This window comes from Leptinotarsa decemlineata, unplaced genomic scaffold, assembly GCF_025532065.1.
Source record: "Leptinotarsa decemlineata unplaced genomic scaffold, Ldec_3_MD MMD2_tig00026282_RagTag_RagTag, whole genome shotgun sequence".
Lineage (NCBI taxonomy): Eukaryota > Metazoa > Arthropoda > Insecta > Coleoptera > Chrysomelidae > Leptinotarsa > Leptinotarsa decemlineata.
The window spans coordinates 15,797,339-15,814,591 of record NW_027412668.1 but is presented as its reverse complement, the minus strand read 5'-3'; the positions used below and the strand labels follow the sequence as shown (position 1 = coordinate 15,814,591).

At 37.5% G+C, this 17,253-nt stretch overlaps 1 protein-coding gene across 4 annotated transcripts in view; it reads right to left on the bottom strand.

Moving 5' to 3' along the window:
- LOC111504603 (voltage-dependent T-type calcium channel subunit alpha-1G) overlaps nt 1–17,253 on the bottom strand; it is a 639,024-nt gene that overhangs the window by 579,528 nt on the left and 42,243 nt on the right. For all 4 annotated transcript variants that reach the window (XM_074179901.1, XM_074179899.1, XM_074179902.1 and 1 more), the window contains exon 2: nt 884–1,301. In XM_074179901.1, the coding sequence (XP_074036002.1) occupies nt 884–1,046 (163 nt within the window). In that variant the 5' untranslated portion in view covers nt 1,047–1,301. The remainder of the gene's footprint in view (nt 1–883; nt 1,302–17,253) is intronic.

Sequence of the window (17,253 nt, the reverse complement as noted above, 5' to 3'; positions counted from 1 at the left end):
AACGTATGGTTGTCGTGCGAGAATCCATTCGGGTCTCACCGCCAACCAGACAATGAAATTCATTTCGTCCATTCCTGTTGCATAAATTGAAAGAGCACATGAAAAAGTCTTCATGTTCAAGTGACACGCGATTGGTGTCTGTTATATCAAAATACTGCATATTTGCTTACTGCTCCCTACTACTGCAAAAAGTCGTATGTGTACTTTACAGGATATCATATAAATTGAATATTTCATTATGATTCATCAGAAATGGAATTGATTTGAATTGATTTAATATATTCTCATATCGCTGCATTCAGTTGAGAATATATCAGGAAATGATCTTTACGAATACCATTCGACCTGAAAATCTGTTATATTGAAATACTGCCTACTTGGTTACTGCTACCTCCTGCAAAAAGTCGTATGTATAATTTACAGGAGAGAGAACCCAAGCACATTCCAAAAAGTGCATATCAGAATTGCTTCGATGATTAGAAAAAAAGCTGACACAAGTATATTATATTTGAGGAGGACTACTTTGGAGGAGGCAAAGTAGAACCTGATGAGTAAGTGTTCTTTGGGGGGGGGGGGGTGAAAATTCATCTCAGTTTTTGAACAAATCTCGTAAATGTATCCAGCTGAAGAAAATTCAAAACACTACAACTGATCTGGTCGAGTTTGAATTTACCTTCGCAAGCTACAGTGAAAAAATTACTCGCTGACTTCAGATTTAAGGTAACCTAGTTCTACTCTGGTCGGCCGCTAGCTCTGGCTGCATGTTTCATCTTCATTGGCGACATCAAGTCCTATTTTTGGAAAATCGAGAGGGGGCATGGGGAGTAGACGTATCTGATATAACAGAAAAAAAATTTGGATCATCTTCTCAATTGTATCTTACCTTCCATATCGGACAAGGTGGAGTCTCCGCTGTCAAAGGCGTCGACCACATCTCTATGGGAGCCCCTCCGATGCAGTCTGCTATCAGAACCCGAACGACAGTAGGTATAACCAGCACTAGGAAATGCGGCAGTCGGGTAGTAGTGCATGTTATCTGCACTCATAAGTCTTTCATCACCACATCACGCACTTGCACTTCACTACAGTCATTACCGCGAAATTACCGCGATTCAGTTGCATCTATATGTTTCCTACACTTCATCGGTACAAGACGATTTCGAATGGTCTTCAATTCAACGATATTCGAACGATTATCAGTTTCCGAAGTGAACAAGTCTCAGTACTTTGGCACAGTTTTCAACGGCGAAAAGATGGATTTCTGTTTTTCGCGTACTTTATGAGTCGGATGGGAGGCGGCTCTGAAACAGAAAAAAACGATTACATTGAAAACATTGATTCATTCATTAATTTCTGTTTGAACAAGTATGTGTTATTTTTTCAGGAAGATAATAAAAATAATGATCTTGCATTTGCTCAGATGCCTTGCGGTACCCGACAATATATTGAGATGCCTTGAACAACTGACACCACTATGGGGGACTCGCTTCACCATAACATCTGGATAATTCAGAGTCTAAACAGGGTGGGTCATTTTCAGATTTTCCGTGATTAAGGACGATTTCTCAGTCCCCTTCTCTTCTGCAACTCACTATTGCCATTATCCGTTGCGCTCAGAAATACTCCAGGGTATAACTGTGGCACCCCCGGAAACCGGAGGCACAAGGTCACCCATTTGTTTTATATGGATGATCTCAAACTTCATGCCTCTGGAGAGAAGGATCTCCATCAGTCCTTGAGGGAGGTGGAAGAGTACACGCATGCTATCGGTATGAAATTCGGGATGGACAAATGTGCACTGATCCATCCCAAAAGAGTACGATGCGGGGAATACGGAGAGGATGTGCAGCTCGTAGATGGAAACATCCTACACCATCTGGATGCCAGAGAGACGTATACTTACCTCGGGGTGGAACAAAGCCACTCACAAGAAGTAACAGCAGTGAAAAAATCTCTCCACGGCAAGTATCAGCACAAACTCCGGCAGATCTGGTCGTCGGAATTGTCGGGGAAGATCGAAGTTGCTGCAACAAATATGCTCGCCGTTTCAATCTAACTCTATTCTAATCTACACTTAGAGTAGTGAAGTGGACACGGGAGGAGTTGCATCAAATCGAACGTGAAAAACCGGTGTTGCCCTACGCTCCGGGGGAAACTGAATCCGTTGCGCAGAACGAGAAGTGCCAAATTTATTGAAATCACTTATTTGTTTCCCACTCTGAGGCTCATACAAGCAAATAAGCCTAATGTAGTCCTTCTCGGCCACCAGAGCAAAACGATATTTGTCGTGGAGTTTTCAGCTCCTGGCGAGACGAATATCGTCGAATAAAGAAGGAATAACGGATAAAATATCGAGATTTTCTCTTAGAATTCCACACACTTTATCCAGACCACCCTGATTATTGGAGTCCTTGGTAGAATGATGCCCTCTCAACTCTCGAATCTCAAAATCATACAACCTTGCCGCACTAAGGCACAAATCTTAGCCGGACAGATGCAGAAAGCTGTCATTCTTGGCTCACTGCGCTTACTCAGCGCACATGATTCTTTGACCCAGTGATCACTTATCACACGGTGTTGGAAGTGTTTTTTGGTTGACGATTTGTCAAAGAAAAGAAAAAAGTAGATATATAATCAAGAACTATAACTAAAACTAAAATTCTTGGGAATAAAATCTATCAACAGGTACTTCCTAAGACATTGTTTGAATGATTTCAGTGTTACACATGATTTAATTTTGGTCGAAAGTTTATTGTACAACATGTGCCTAGTCACAAGGGGTGGTCACAAATAAAAGATGAGCCTTGAAAGTGGCACATGTAAGTCATTTCGCTGTCTTGTATTATAAGTGTAAATTTGCTCATCAGTTTTGAAAGATCTTAAATTACAGAATACAAAAACATATACTTCAAATATATACAAACACGGCAAGGTTAAGGTTTGATAAGTTTCAAAAAAATATTTACAACTAGAGCTACGAGAGACACTAGCGATACAACGTATCAATTTTTTCTGTGTCATTAAAACAAGTGGATGACCATCAGAAACATATTCCGTATAGATATATAGATTTTATATTTTAAAAATCATCCTGATGGTTTTATAGGAAAAATTACATTTACAAATTTGAATTTGTTCAGACCTGTGTCTATTCAATAATAAAGTTATATTTGATAACGTTCACGAACATTCCGTAGAATTTTCAGAGTGATTATATGTAACTCGCTGACAATTCTTTAACACATATCTTCCAAAGACCCTGGTGTTCTGAATTATACTGTTTGTGCATGCTCACCGAAAATCAACAAGCTACAAACCTGGTGACCGTACAGGCATTGAATGGCCTTCAAATTCACCAGATATCTCACACCTTGTTTTATTTCTATAAGAATACCTGAAAGATCAAACCTGATTTGGGATTTAGCAAGCACTCAATATTGCTGAGGAAAATTGAACTCTTTGGTTGAAAATGTTTCTTCTGAGAACCTGACTGTTATTATTCTATAATAATGATCATTTTAATTGTGTGGAGACATAATAGTCTCGGAATTGGAACCCAACAAATCATTTATCGTAGTTAACGGTCCGTGTATCCGAGTTTTCCACGAAACAAGATAAATTAAATTTATACTACGCAACAAAGAGTTTCGGATTGAAAGTTTAGTTTTCCAGCTTTTCGGTGAAAGTGTTCTGTCAAACTTAAACGATTTGTTATTGTACAAGAAGTTTGAAACATATAATGCCAAAAAAGGTAAAGAAACACATTGTATTGAATAAGATGAATTTGTAAGTTTTTCCTTATTGTTCACTCCTTTCAGCGAAATTTCAAATTCCGTAAATAAGTGATAAACTTTTGATATAATGGCTTTTATGTTGACCATATCAACTAGTTGCCATGAAAATGGAAGAATGTTTGTTGTATGATAGACCAGTAGAAATTATCGTTTGTTTGAAGGTAGTTGACAATGTTTCTTGTGCATTTCATTAGTTCGGACTTCCATTGTCTAATGATGGAAAACATCTGTGTATCGAAAACTCACTCACACAGGGCAGTATCTGAACCAGGAATCCAACTACCATCAAAGGACTAAAAGAGGAATCATCAAAGGACTAAAAGAGGAATCATCAAGACTCTACTAGACCGTGCTTTCGGGCTCTGTAACACAAAGAAAGGTCTTCAAAAGGAATTAGGCATCATCAAAAAAAACATTCAACGAAATGGTTACTCCAAAGTGATGGTGGAACAGGCTTTAGCTATAAGACAGCAAGAGCTCCACAAGGAAGAGAAGCCGCCAAAACCAGTACTTGTACTTCCCTACATCAGAGGATTATCGGAAAGGATAAGAAGGATTGCGTCCAAGTAAAACAACAGAACTTGCTTCATATCTGGGAACGGTAGCAGCCTTACAAAAACCAGGCCACCAAATGCGGACTGCGATTCCAAGAATTACATTTAACGGATACCCTGCGAGTGCGGAGAATAATACATCGGTAAAACTAAGAGGCCATTGATAATTCGCATTGCTGTGCATAAGAAACATACACAGCGAGGAGAAACCAGCAAATGAGAAATAGCAGAGCACGTTTGGACTCATCAACATAACATCAAGTGGGCTCTAGCTGAAATCATCCACAAGGAATAACACTGGTTTAGCAGAAAATTCAAAGAAGTCGCATATACAGGGTGTCCCTAGACTTCCTCTTTTCCTCTCGGGAATGTATAGATGGGGTCAAAATATCACCAGTACTTCATATAACTTTTTTTCCTAAAAGTCTTCGTAACCAAGTTACGGGCCCTCGAAGTTACAAAATGAAAAATGTTTTTCTTTGATAACTTTTCAAGTGAATATTCAAAATCATCCAAATTTTGGTAATTGACTAAACAAATGAGTTCCGTCGATGAGCTTTCATGCAGGAGTCAGTTGTTTTGCTACAAAGTCAGGAACGGACTACCCCCGATGGTCCACACCCCAAAACTTTGAAATGACAGATATTTTTCAATATTTTTCAACAAAATAAGGTTACTTGGACAATTTTATGAATAAAAGTACTCGTGTGGAAAGTCGATCGGAGCAACGAGTCTTGATAAAAATGTAGTTCTACTCGACGACATCAAACCCGCTCGTCCACCATTATTTGAAATGAATAATTATCAAAGCAGAAATAATAATGATAACGTTAATTCAACAACATTTATAACAGGAATAATACAAAGTATGCTAAAATGAAGTCGTAAACAAAAAGTACAGTACCTATATGGAAGTTTAAGTCACAATTGTGATAGCAGATATTTTTTCAGAAGAAATATCAAGTTCTGTAGATTCGTGGTGTTTTAAAACTAACAAGCTACTCTACTATGAAATATCGAATTCATTCCATATTTTGTATGTACATAATACGTGTGGAATAATCACGTTTCGTGTTGATCAGTTATCTGAATCTCATGAAACTCAACATTCGAATGTTTCAAATTCTTCTTCACAGCTAAACTGTTGAGGAGTTTCACTGATAATTATAATTTTATGGGAGAAATTCTTTAACACGAATCTAAATTTAGCTGAAAAAACGCACATCGGAAAAAATATTTACTATACTAATAAAAAGCAAACGAATGAACTACAAAAACGGCTGCACATGATCAGGTGAAAAATATCCAGGGAATAATTATGTTCCATTTCTTTCACAGATGTTGACAAAAAAACCTTTTAGAAAGTTTTGATAAAAAATGAGAAACTGGAATGCGATTTTGTTTTGTTGAGTGCTGCGTTGTCATATGACTATCATTGTATTGTCAATATTCTATAGGATATTTTGATTTTTTTTGATATGGCCGAACAGTTTACATTCAATGAATATGCAGATATGCATGTATTTTATGGACGAGCATTTTGTAATGCTGCAGAAGCTCGTCGTCTGTATTCCGAGCATTTTCCCAATCGAACGGTACCGTCAAGAGAAACATTCGAGCGTGTCGATCGCAGCTTGAGGGAGACAGGTATGTAATAATTGATAATTAATTTGAGCACGTTGTTTTATTTCGATATTATTGTAGATACAGTTTTGCCAAAACGAGGTGGTGAGGGCGCTCCTAGGACTGTACGTACCGTTGTATTGGAGGAAAATATTTTGGAAGCCGTCGCTGATGATCCTTCAATGAGCATCAGAAATCTATCAAAACAGTTCCATACATCCAAGTTCACTATTCATAGAATAATTAGGGAACAACTGCTCCACCCATTTCACATCCAGAAGGTACATGCCATGACACCTCAAGATTTTCCAGCACGACTGGAATATGCCAATTGGTTCATGGATAGGCAAAGAGAGAATATGACTTTTATTAATCGAGTTTTATTCACTGATGAAGCAGGTTTCAGTAGAGATGGAGTTATCAACTCTCATAATCTCCATATATGGGCCGAAGAAAATCCCCATGGGATATTGCAAACCAAACACCAACGGAAATTCAACGTGAATGTTTGGGCTGGTATCATAGGAAACCATCTTATTCCATTCGTTCTACAGGACCGATTGAATGGAGAACGTTATTTGGAGTTCATTCAGAACGATTTGAATGGACTTTTGGAACATGTTCCATTGCAAACCCGAAGAGATATGTGGTTTATGCATGATGGCGCTCCTCCTCATTTTAGTTTGATTGTGCGTGACCATCTGAACCATATTTTCCACAATAGATGGATTGGTAGAGGTGGGCCATATTCATGGCCATCGCGGTCTCCGGATTTAAATCCATTAGATTTCTTTCTGTGGGGGCATCTAGAAAGCCTTGTTTACGCTACACCTATTCACACAAGAGATGCATTGTTGAATAGAATAACATTACATTGTGAAGCCATACGAAACGACCCTGGAATGCTATTTCAAGTACAGAGAGGGTGTCTTCGCAGACTAAGAAAATGTATAGAGAGAGAAGGTGGTCATATCGAGCAGTTTCTGTAGCGGATTTTTCATTTCTGTTTGCTCTTGAGGCTCTTGAGTTTCGTTAGTTAAACGTGTTTGCATTATAAAAATTCGTTATGAACATTTTACCTATCATTTCCATTTTCCTTAAAAACTAATATTTTCGAATAATGGTAGACATCTCAGGATAAATGTTGTTGAATTAACGTTATCATTATTATTTCTGCTTTGATAATTATTCATTTCAAATAATGGTGGACGAGCGGGTTTGATGTCGTCGAGTGAAACTACATTTTTATCAAGACTCGTTGCTCCGATCGACTTTCCACACGAGTACTTTTATTCATAAAATTGTCCAAGTAACCTTAATTTGTTGAAAAATATCTGTCATTTCAAAGTTTTGGGGTGTAGACCATCGGGGGTAGTCCGTTCCTGACTTTGTAGCAAAACAACTGACTCCTGCATGAAAGCTCATCGAAGGAATTCATTTGTTTAGTCAATTACCAAAATTTGGATGATTTTGAATATTCACTTGAAAAGTTATCAAAGAAAAACATTTTTCATTTTGTAACTTCGAGGGACCCTTACTTGGTAACGAAGGATTTTAGGAAAAAAAGTTATATGAAGTACTGGTGATATTTTGACCCCATCTATACATTCCCGAGAGGAAAAGAGGAAGTCAAGGGACACCCTGTATATTGTCCAACAAGGCATTTAGCCAAGCTAGCGTAGAGATACGCAACATATGGAAACCTCTAATCAAGCGGAACACGACCAACTCCTGCCAGTCAGCTTCCGCTAAAACCGATGAAGTGGAGAGAGGGAAGTGGGAATACGTGAAAGCACTCAAATGACCTATAAATAATCAGATCTCGGAGGAATAAGACCAGTCATCACCCGAAAACGATTGTGGATACTAACAATCGAAACGTCGTGAAGTAACTTGGTTTGGAATCTTTCATTTTCAATTTTCATTCCTTGTTGATAATTTGTAATTTTCATCTCGGGTTGATAGTTTACTTTCTTTTTATTTTATGGTTATTGCTTGTATTTTATTCCATTGTAATTGCAGTTTTTTCGCTCAATATAATTGTTATTTTTCAGCTAATCTCTTTTTCAATTTTTTACAGATTCTTTCAGGTATTTCACATCAATTTATATCATATTAGACAATGGAAGTCCGAACTAATGAAATACAGTATAAATTAATCATTATTCTGAAAGTGTCAGTTATATTCGTGTTTCATTCTTATGTAACGTTCGAAATGTATTTTTTTAGTATAATACACTTTATTACGTGTTAGGAATCACACGTTGAAAGGTAAGACCTCGTTAGTCCTCAGCTCGTACAAGTTTCTCAACTTCTGAGAGTTGTCGTTCGTATGGGGACGACAGCTGATTAACGGGAAAACAGATTTCAAACAGATTTTCGTTTAAATGACCCAGGAGGAGACGAAATAAACCTCAGAAGAGTAAATTTCGGAAATGTTCAATTCATATTCCTTTTCAACATTGACCGTAATAACATGTCCTACCGAACGTGAATAAGTTTGTGTATACTATTATTGATTTTTTCTGATATTTTTCATTACTCTCACGGCCAACACTGGGCGCTTACTTCCATGTTTTAGCAGCCAATGCGATCAGCCATGCATTTTGAAGTTGATATTATTTTTCAAACTGTATGTAAACAAATAAATAAAGTGGAAAAAATCTATCTGTATTTTTGAAATTACACAAAATACTACCAGTGAATCGTGTCTTCTCATTGACTGAGAATAATACGAATAAAATAATCAGAAGGTTATATATTTCTGTCAGGAAATCCAAATAGGAAGTAAACTCTACAGCCAGCAAATAAATAAATTTGGAAATGAATTGAAATCTCACATTGCTGCATTCTGTACTTTCCACGGTTTCGCAAGAGAAAATTGCAATTTTCCAATGCATAAAGCTAGAAATTTTCCACTAAATAAAGACATTCGACGGAAAAGCAAAACCATAAAAAAGATTGCATCTGACGATGGTTTTCCAGACTCCAGAATTTCGGAAGCATCTATCGGAATCGAATCATAATAAAATCGTTGACTCAAATACAAATATTTTCAGGGTGTAGGATATTTGTCAAAAGGATATTTGTAAACGGAAACAAAATTACTTCTTTTTGGGTGAATAGTACTAGAAAATGCTTGCTGAAACATCGAAATATAATCGAACAGGTAGGCATCGGTGATCAAACAGGTGATCGGAATTTCATGAAATGCACAGGATTCTCAAAAACGGTGAATGTTAACAAGAAAGTTAGTGATGAAACTGAATATCATGAGGATTAGGTTAGGTTAGGTCTAAAGTGAGTGGGTCTATTCGACCCTCCTCCGCAACTCGCAAAGGTTTATTGTGGCTCACGCCTATTCGCACTCGGCCAAATAAACCCAGCTTCTGTCTGGACTGTCTTCCGACAGTCCGAGTCCCTGCATATGATGATTCAAATGACAGTGGCCTCTACGAAGGCCTGTTAGACATCGTAGTTCATCCCTACTGTCGCCCAACAACTACTTGATATCAAGCTTCGAAGGGTGAATAAACGCCTTGGAGTGAGTGAGCCAATCCTGGAAGATTCTGGAAGTCCATAAATCTTCTTGCCATCCAGGTGCTCAATCTTTGTTTGGCAAAGCCTGAAGTGATGCCAATAACAGGTTCTGGTCCGATGAAGCTGCTTGCAGCACCCTCCTTTCCAAGGAAGTCAGCAGCCTCATTGCCTTCCAGGCCAGTATGGCCAGGAATCCACCCAGAGACAATCTGTCAAGTCTTCCTATTGAGAAGAGTCGTTTTTGGTAATTTTCAACCAATTTAAACATTGTTCAATGGAACTGAGAGCTTCCAACGCCACTTGACTGTCCAAGAATATTTTTATTGACTTGTGTATGAGATTGGATTCTTCCTATCTCTCCACACACAATTCAATAGCGTAAATTTCTGCTTGAAATACAGTCGCATAGGTTCTTAGGCAGGTAGATATCTCTGACCTGGGTCTGCGACTAAAAACACCTGCACCAGAACCGGAAGATATCTTTGATCCATCTGTTAACCTGTTGATCCATCTGCTCTTGATATTTCCTTCTCCTGGAGGATCCAGTCCTCTCTACTCGGGAGCAGTACTTTATAAGGCAGTTCGTAGTTGACAGTAGGAGGCATAAAGTCAGAGGTCATTTCCAGAATGCTGTGTCATGCAACAGTCTGTTGTACTCTGCATTAAATTGATTTGTGCAATTGGCAATGTGCACAAGTCTGTATGCAGACCATCTAGCCTCTCTCTCCAGAAAAATGTGGAGAGGAGGTAGATCTGGAAGGATCTCCATGGTCGCTGACGGTGTGGTACTGCTGGCACCACTGATGGCCAGACAAGCCTGTCTCTGTAGGCCAGAGAGCTTCGCCTGAGCCGTTTTCTGTAAAGCCTTCGGCCGCCAGGTAATTGCATCATAAGTGATCATTGGTCTGACAATCATGTAATAAATGCAATTGATTTGTTTGGGACCTAAACCCCAAGTTTTACCACAAATCCTTCGACATGTTTATAGGGACAGTCTGACTTTGTGTGAAACTTTTTCCAAGTGAGCGTTCTAGGTGGGTTTTTCATCAAGGACAATGCCAAAATATTTCACCTCCATTTCAAATGGAATGACCTCACCATTGAGGAAAAGTGGTCGTCCTCCTCCTGGTGAAGGGGATTATCTGCTCCCTCAGGCACCAACTGTGAACAACGTCCAACGTGCTTTGGAGGATATTATAAGCTACCCTTCCCGACATGGACCTTGGCAAGATAACAAGATCATCTGCATAAGCTTGCAGATCAAATTTTCTTCTGCCGAGGGCATTAAGCAGACTATCCATCATGAAGTCTATTATTATGTTTTGAAAAATCTTATAGGGCTGCCTTATTCTGAAGATATAGAGAAACAAAAGAACAAAATTCCATTTCATTTCAATTCATATCTGGTTCCCGAAAAGTATTTGTATTTTTTTAATGAAACTTTTGATCAGCTGTAAAATATGACAAACAGCATAACCCAAGCCCAAAATTCAGATTTGTATACTGCGTTTTTTTTTCAGCGGGGAACCCAGATTCAAGAAAGAATGCGAGTAAACTATTGCATCTAAAATGAATGAAATAACGGCGAAAAAAGTCTAGAGCCAAAAATAATTCTTCTAATAAATTCAAATGAAGAATAGACGTAAGCGAAGAACTACACAACCATATGATTTGTAATAAACTGCTTGCCAGTCTCAACAGTTCTAGAATTTTGCATCTTGAAATTTGCATCTCATCCTACACATAATTTTCTGTTAGTTTTGACTTTAATTAAACGAATCCTGAAACGGCTATATTTCAATCGAGCTTCTGGCCTAGATGCACCAGTAGACTCACCAACATGTCCTGCCATAAGAGGAATTTTGATTGGAAAACCACTATACATCACCTATACCCAAGAAGGTAAAAAGCATCCTTTATATAATTAAAAACTTGTCACATCCATTAATATACTTTTCTAAAGTTGAAAGCCGTGTATATTACCATTGTCTGAATATTATCAGTTTGTTAACCTTATGGCCAAATGATTGTATGCCGATGGGGTTCTTTCATTGCACTGGCGTAGTTGAAACCCAAGTAGGGAAGTGACATATGGAAGATTGGTGGAGGAATAAAGGAAAAGTAAATTTGAAAAAGATTTCGACAGTTGACACATCATTTTGTCATATAAGCCGTACTAACGCAGTGTTGTCAACAGTACCATGTTAGTTTATAGTAAAGAAATCTCACAAATCTGTTTCGATGTATTTTCAACCTCAACTTAACCAGATTATAATGTGAATTCCACATAATGCTCCAAAAATTGAACTTGATGTATAAATGATGAATGATGAATACATGATGAATGATGTATGATGATGAATATTTGGAAGGCTTTAAGATCTTGAGCGATCATCAATATGGCTTTCGTATGTCACCCATATTTGGAATAACGCAATCGAGAAACATGGAGAATCAAGAGCTGTTGCAATTGATATTTCTAAGGCCTTTGATCGTATGTGGCATCAGAGTTTGCTGGCCAAACTTCAATGCTATGGCTTGTCGGATCATTTTTGTGTCCAGCTTCCTGAAAAAACATTCCCTGCGAGTAGACGTCGATGGATATCTCTCAAATGTTACCATCAACGCTGGTGTTTCCCAGGGATCCATATTGTCTCCAATCCTCTCTTTCGTGATTTTGGATTTGAGTGAAAGTAACCAGGTTCAATTCAATGCCACAAAAATTCAAGAATCGGTTTTTCCCAAAAAGATAAATTTCTCCGAACCGAATGTAATAATGTAAGGATAGACAATTCCTCTTTCTGCTTCAATAAGTTTGTTAGGGGTTAAAATGGACACCAATTATGTCGCTGGAATTGCAAAGGCTACTTCTCAAAAGCTTGGAACACTGTTCCGAACCAGAAAACTGTACACACCTCAGGAAGTTTTGATGCTTTATAAAGCTCAGATCAGACCTTCTTTGAAGTATTGTTCTGATATATGCAGCTTCGCCCCTAAACATAACCTGAAGCTACAGGATTCCATCCAGAAAAGAGCCCTCCACCTGACTGGAGACGTGAGTATAACTTGCAACCTTGATAGTCTGGAACATTGAAGTAAGGTTGGATATATGTCTCTATTTCATGAAAACTTTCATCGGAAGTGTTCAAATGATCTTTGTTTCCGAAAGCTCAAGTTGTTGAAGCCTTCCAATTATTTAGCATCATACATCATTTATACATCAAGTTCAATTTTTGGAGCATTATGTAGAATTCACATTATAATCTGTTTAAGTTGAAGTTTAAAAGACATCGAAAGAGAATTGTGAGATTTGATTCCACATGTGATGGCACATTTGATTCCACCAAGAGAGTTACATATCAGAAATACATGATGGACTGTGGCTGTTCATCATTTTGAGGTTCAACTCATTACACTTCGACCTCCACTATTTAAATACTCTTACATTTGGAGAACTGCGTTGATGTGGAATAAACTTCTTGAAAAGGTTGAAATTTGATAGAAATAAAATAAAAGGATTATATATTTCTATCTGGTTCTAGTAGGGGTGGCGCCACTTTACATTCAATTTTCCATTATATTTCACGAAGATCTGATAGATAGCTCTCATAATTGCATGGAATGTTTTGTCTCTGACTGCCTATTCAAACAATGATAATAATAAGTCATCCATGATTGATATAAATGATACAATTGACAATCTCGGACTGTTTCAAAAAAATATATTCCAAAGGTATTCAATAAACTTTTGATTAAACTTCAATTATATTGGTTACCCGAGGGTTTTTTTCTCGATTTCTGCACCTCAATTTTCTTTCGAATACTTTCACCATCAATACTGGTGTTCCAGAAATGAATATCCCCTCCAAACTCTTTTTCTCACTTTACGTTAACGAACCATTGAAGAGAATTTAATTCTAGCCAGTAGAATACGATGCTAAAAAAATTCCGACTCCAGTTCTACTCGAAGAATATAAATAAGTAAAAACAAAACCCGACATGATAATTTCAAAACGCACAATTCTGCTGGCTGGATCGATTATCTTGTAGGCTATGAAATTGAATAATATGTCTTGGCAGATTCTAGTCAGTCGAAAGAAACTTCTCAGGAACTTTGAACATCATTATGAACTTCCCAGAAACTTTAAACATCATTATGAACGAGATAGTTATGTACACCTCAAACATTCTCAATGCTTCACAAAGCTTAAATAAGATGTTTCTTTGAATATTGATCATGAACAGGGATCTGCTTCCCCAAGTACTCCGGGGGCAATTCGATTCGTGTTTAATTGCTGGTCTGCGTTTTGCTGTCATGCTTTCTCAGTAAGCAGTGCTTTCAGTCTTCATAAATCTGGCGGCCTTTTCATCCAATCCCAAAACTATTATTCAATTCTGGTGATATCACCTTGACTAGTAAATGTGAGACACTGTGTGGCAGGTGGTCTGCTGGTTTTTATGCCTGACTCTCCTTTTCGTATACTTCTGCAGTAGATATTATCAAAGGCGATGTGGTTACTCGAGTTGTTGTTTCCGTTTCGAACGCAGTAACTAGAATGCTAATATTTGACTCTGGTTTTGTATTATTATTGGTGTACGTTTCTTTCAATTGGATTACCTGACCTTAATAATGTACCTTTAAGGACAGATAGCCAGATTTTATTGCTGTTCATTGCCACTTCTTTTCAATATGTGTCTATATATGTCTTTCTATACAGGGTGTAACAAAATCAGTGTAAAACATTTGAGGAGTTGATTCCCCATCGAAAAAAAGATAGGATCTTTCATATAAAGAAATTTCATTGGAGCATCCCTTGTCAAGATACAGCCCCTTAAAGGGGGTACATAAAATTTATATAATAATTTTTTTCGCAAGCACTAAAAAAGTTACAATATTGACGTTTTGTACTACCAAAAAGACACTTAGCCAAAAATTTATTTGGTTTACCCCATGGTTGTAAGGAGTGGAAAACGCAACCCCTAAAATTTATTTCTTATTATTGTTTTATTATTTGTTTACCATTTGAAAATTCATTTCCGATAGCCTGTTTCATTCTAAACAAAAAATGTCTTTTGGTTTTTTGCCCGAAATAAACCAGTTCACAGCAAAAAAATATTTTACGAACCACTGCTGAGCTACATCGTCATAAATGCAAAAATACGAAACTAATCTAATAGGTCGCTATTAGCGATAGTGACAATTAAATTGGTATGACGCTGTCAGTTTGTGAATTTTAGAAATTGAAATAATACTAATTGTTTGTTGTTGTTCTGTTCTTAATTTGTTACTTCAATAATTCACTTGTTATTAAAATGGCATACACAAATGATGAAATGGCTGATATGCATTACGTTTACGGTCTGTTGCAGGGGAATGGGTACGAACACTACAGCTTGAGGAAGCAGTACTTAACTTGATTGAAGAACAACCTACTACCAGTACTAGAAAGATTGCTTTCCAGGTAATGTTGATCATATGACGGTATTTCGAATTTTGAAGGAACAACTCTTATACCCTTACCATATGCAACGAGTACAGGCACTGTTACCGCGAGACTTTCCGAACCGTCTTGAATTTTGCAGTTGGATGCTGGAAATTATTAGAAAAAATTGTGACTTTCTGAAGACGATAAAATTCACAGACGAATGTAGTTTTTCTTGGGACAAGATTATTAATTTTCATAATCACCACATATGGGCTGATGAAAACCCTCACGCTATTGTCGAAACTAACCATCAAGAACAGTTTTCTCTTAACGTGTGGCTCGGAGTTATTGGGGATTATTTAATTGGGCCTCATTTTCTACCTCCTTGATTGAATGGTGAGGCATACGTTCAATTTTCAAGAGAAGTGCATCCAGTAATGCTGGAGGAAGGGATATGTTTTTTATGCATGATGGGGCTCCCGCCCATTTTAGTTAAGTAGCATGTCAGCATTTAACTGAAACATATGCAAATCAGTGGATAGGTCGAGGAGGACCACAGAACTGACCCGCTCGATCCCCGGATCTCAATCCTCTCGATTTCTCTATTTGGGGTCATTTACAGCATTTGGTTTATCGTACTCCTATTCGCGATGTAGTGGACTTAAGAAACCGCATCATCGATGCGTGCAGGGTAATCAGAGAGACTCCAGGAATATTTAAGCGAATACGTGGCTCAATGCGCCGACGTCTAGACACATGCGTAATGTCTGAAGGTAGACATATTGAACATTTACTATGATTTCTACATGTTGTGTGTTTTGTTAATAATAAATTAGTTTTGTTTATTACCCTCTAACCGTTTAATGCAGAGAAAAACTACAAAATAACAATAAATCCAGTTCACATTTATGACGTAACTGTAGTTGTTCGTAAAATAATTTTTTGCTGCGAAGTGGTTTACTTTGGGCAAAAAACCCAAGAGACATTTTTTGTTTAGAATGAAACAGGCTATCGGAAATTAATTTTTAAATGGTAAACAAATGATAAGACAAAAAATTACATTGGAAATAAATTTTAGGGGTTACAACCATGGGGTGAACCAAATAAATTACTGGCTAAGTGTCTTTTTGATAAACAAAACGTCAGGTTAATTTCAATATTGTAACTTTCTCAGGGCTTGTGAAAAAAATTGTTATACAAATTTTATGTACCCCCTTTGGGCTGTATCTTAACAAGGGATGCTTCAATGAAGTTTCTTTATATGAAAGATCCTATCTTTTTTTTGATGAGGAATCACCTCCTTGAATGTTTTACACTCATTCAGTTACACCCTGTACATACTTTGATAGTAGTTTCGAGTTTTATTCAATTAGGTACTTTTGAGGTGGATGGTTCCTTCGAACCTGTGAACCAGAGAGTCTTCCTGAGAAACTCAATCACCTTAAAAATGCTCTCAAAAAGAAAAGGTACAGTGGAGGAGAATTCGAGCGGCCATTCAACCCAGGACCGAGCTTGACTGGTCAAGGGGAAGCTTTCCTTCCCTTTGTTAAAAATGCTACAGACCGGATTGGGAAAATCTTAGAGAAAAACAACGTGAAACCAATATCAAGGCCAACAAAAACTATTAAACAAAGTCTAAGGTCAGCTAAGGAATCCAGAGAACATTTAGCAACACCCGGGGTATACCGGAGTCCTTGTAGCTGCAGGTCGGTCTATATTGGAACCACGAAAAGAAGCGTAGGTACCCGTCTCTATAAACACAAGAGAAATTGTCAACATGAACAAATCGACAAATCAGCTGTAGCCGAACATGATCTCAACAAAGGAAGCACTCAGATTATTTCATTCGGAGATAAAGTAATACTCGATAAAACTCAAAATTACTATCCAAGAAATTCAATAACACATTAATAATTTCAATAGAAAAGAAAAAGCATGAACATTGATAAAATCTGGCTACCTGTCGTTAAAAGTTCACAAAAAAGCTAAGATCACTAATAATAATATAAAACCAAAGTCAAATACCACCACCGTAATTACTGAGTTCGGAGCGGAAACAACAACTCAAGCACCAACTCAGGCACTGCGACCGTTACCACATCATCTTTGTTAATATCTACCACAATAGTAGACGAAACGTCAGGCATAAAAACTTGCAGACCACGGCCGAGAAAATAAACGGAAAGTAGCTTTCACATAGCTATCCCCGGCCGTGAAAATTCACATTCTCCGATCAAATGTGAAACATTTTATCACAGACCCATACTGATCGATATCTTAATAAGAACTCCATCTAGTACAAAAACGTGCTTTGAT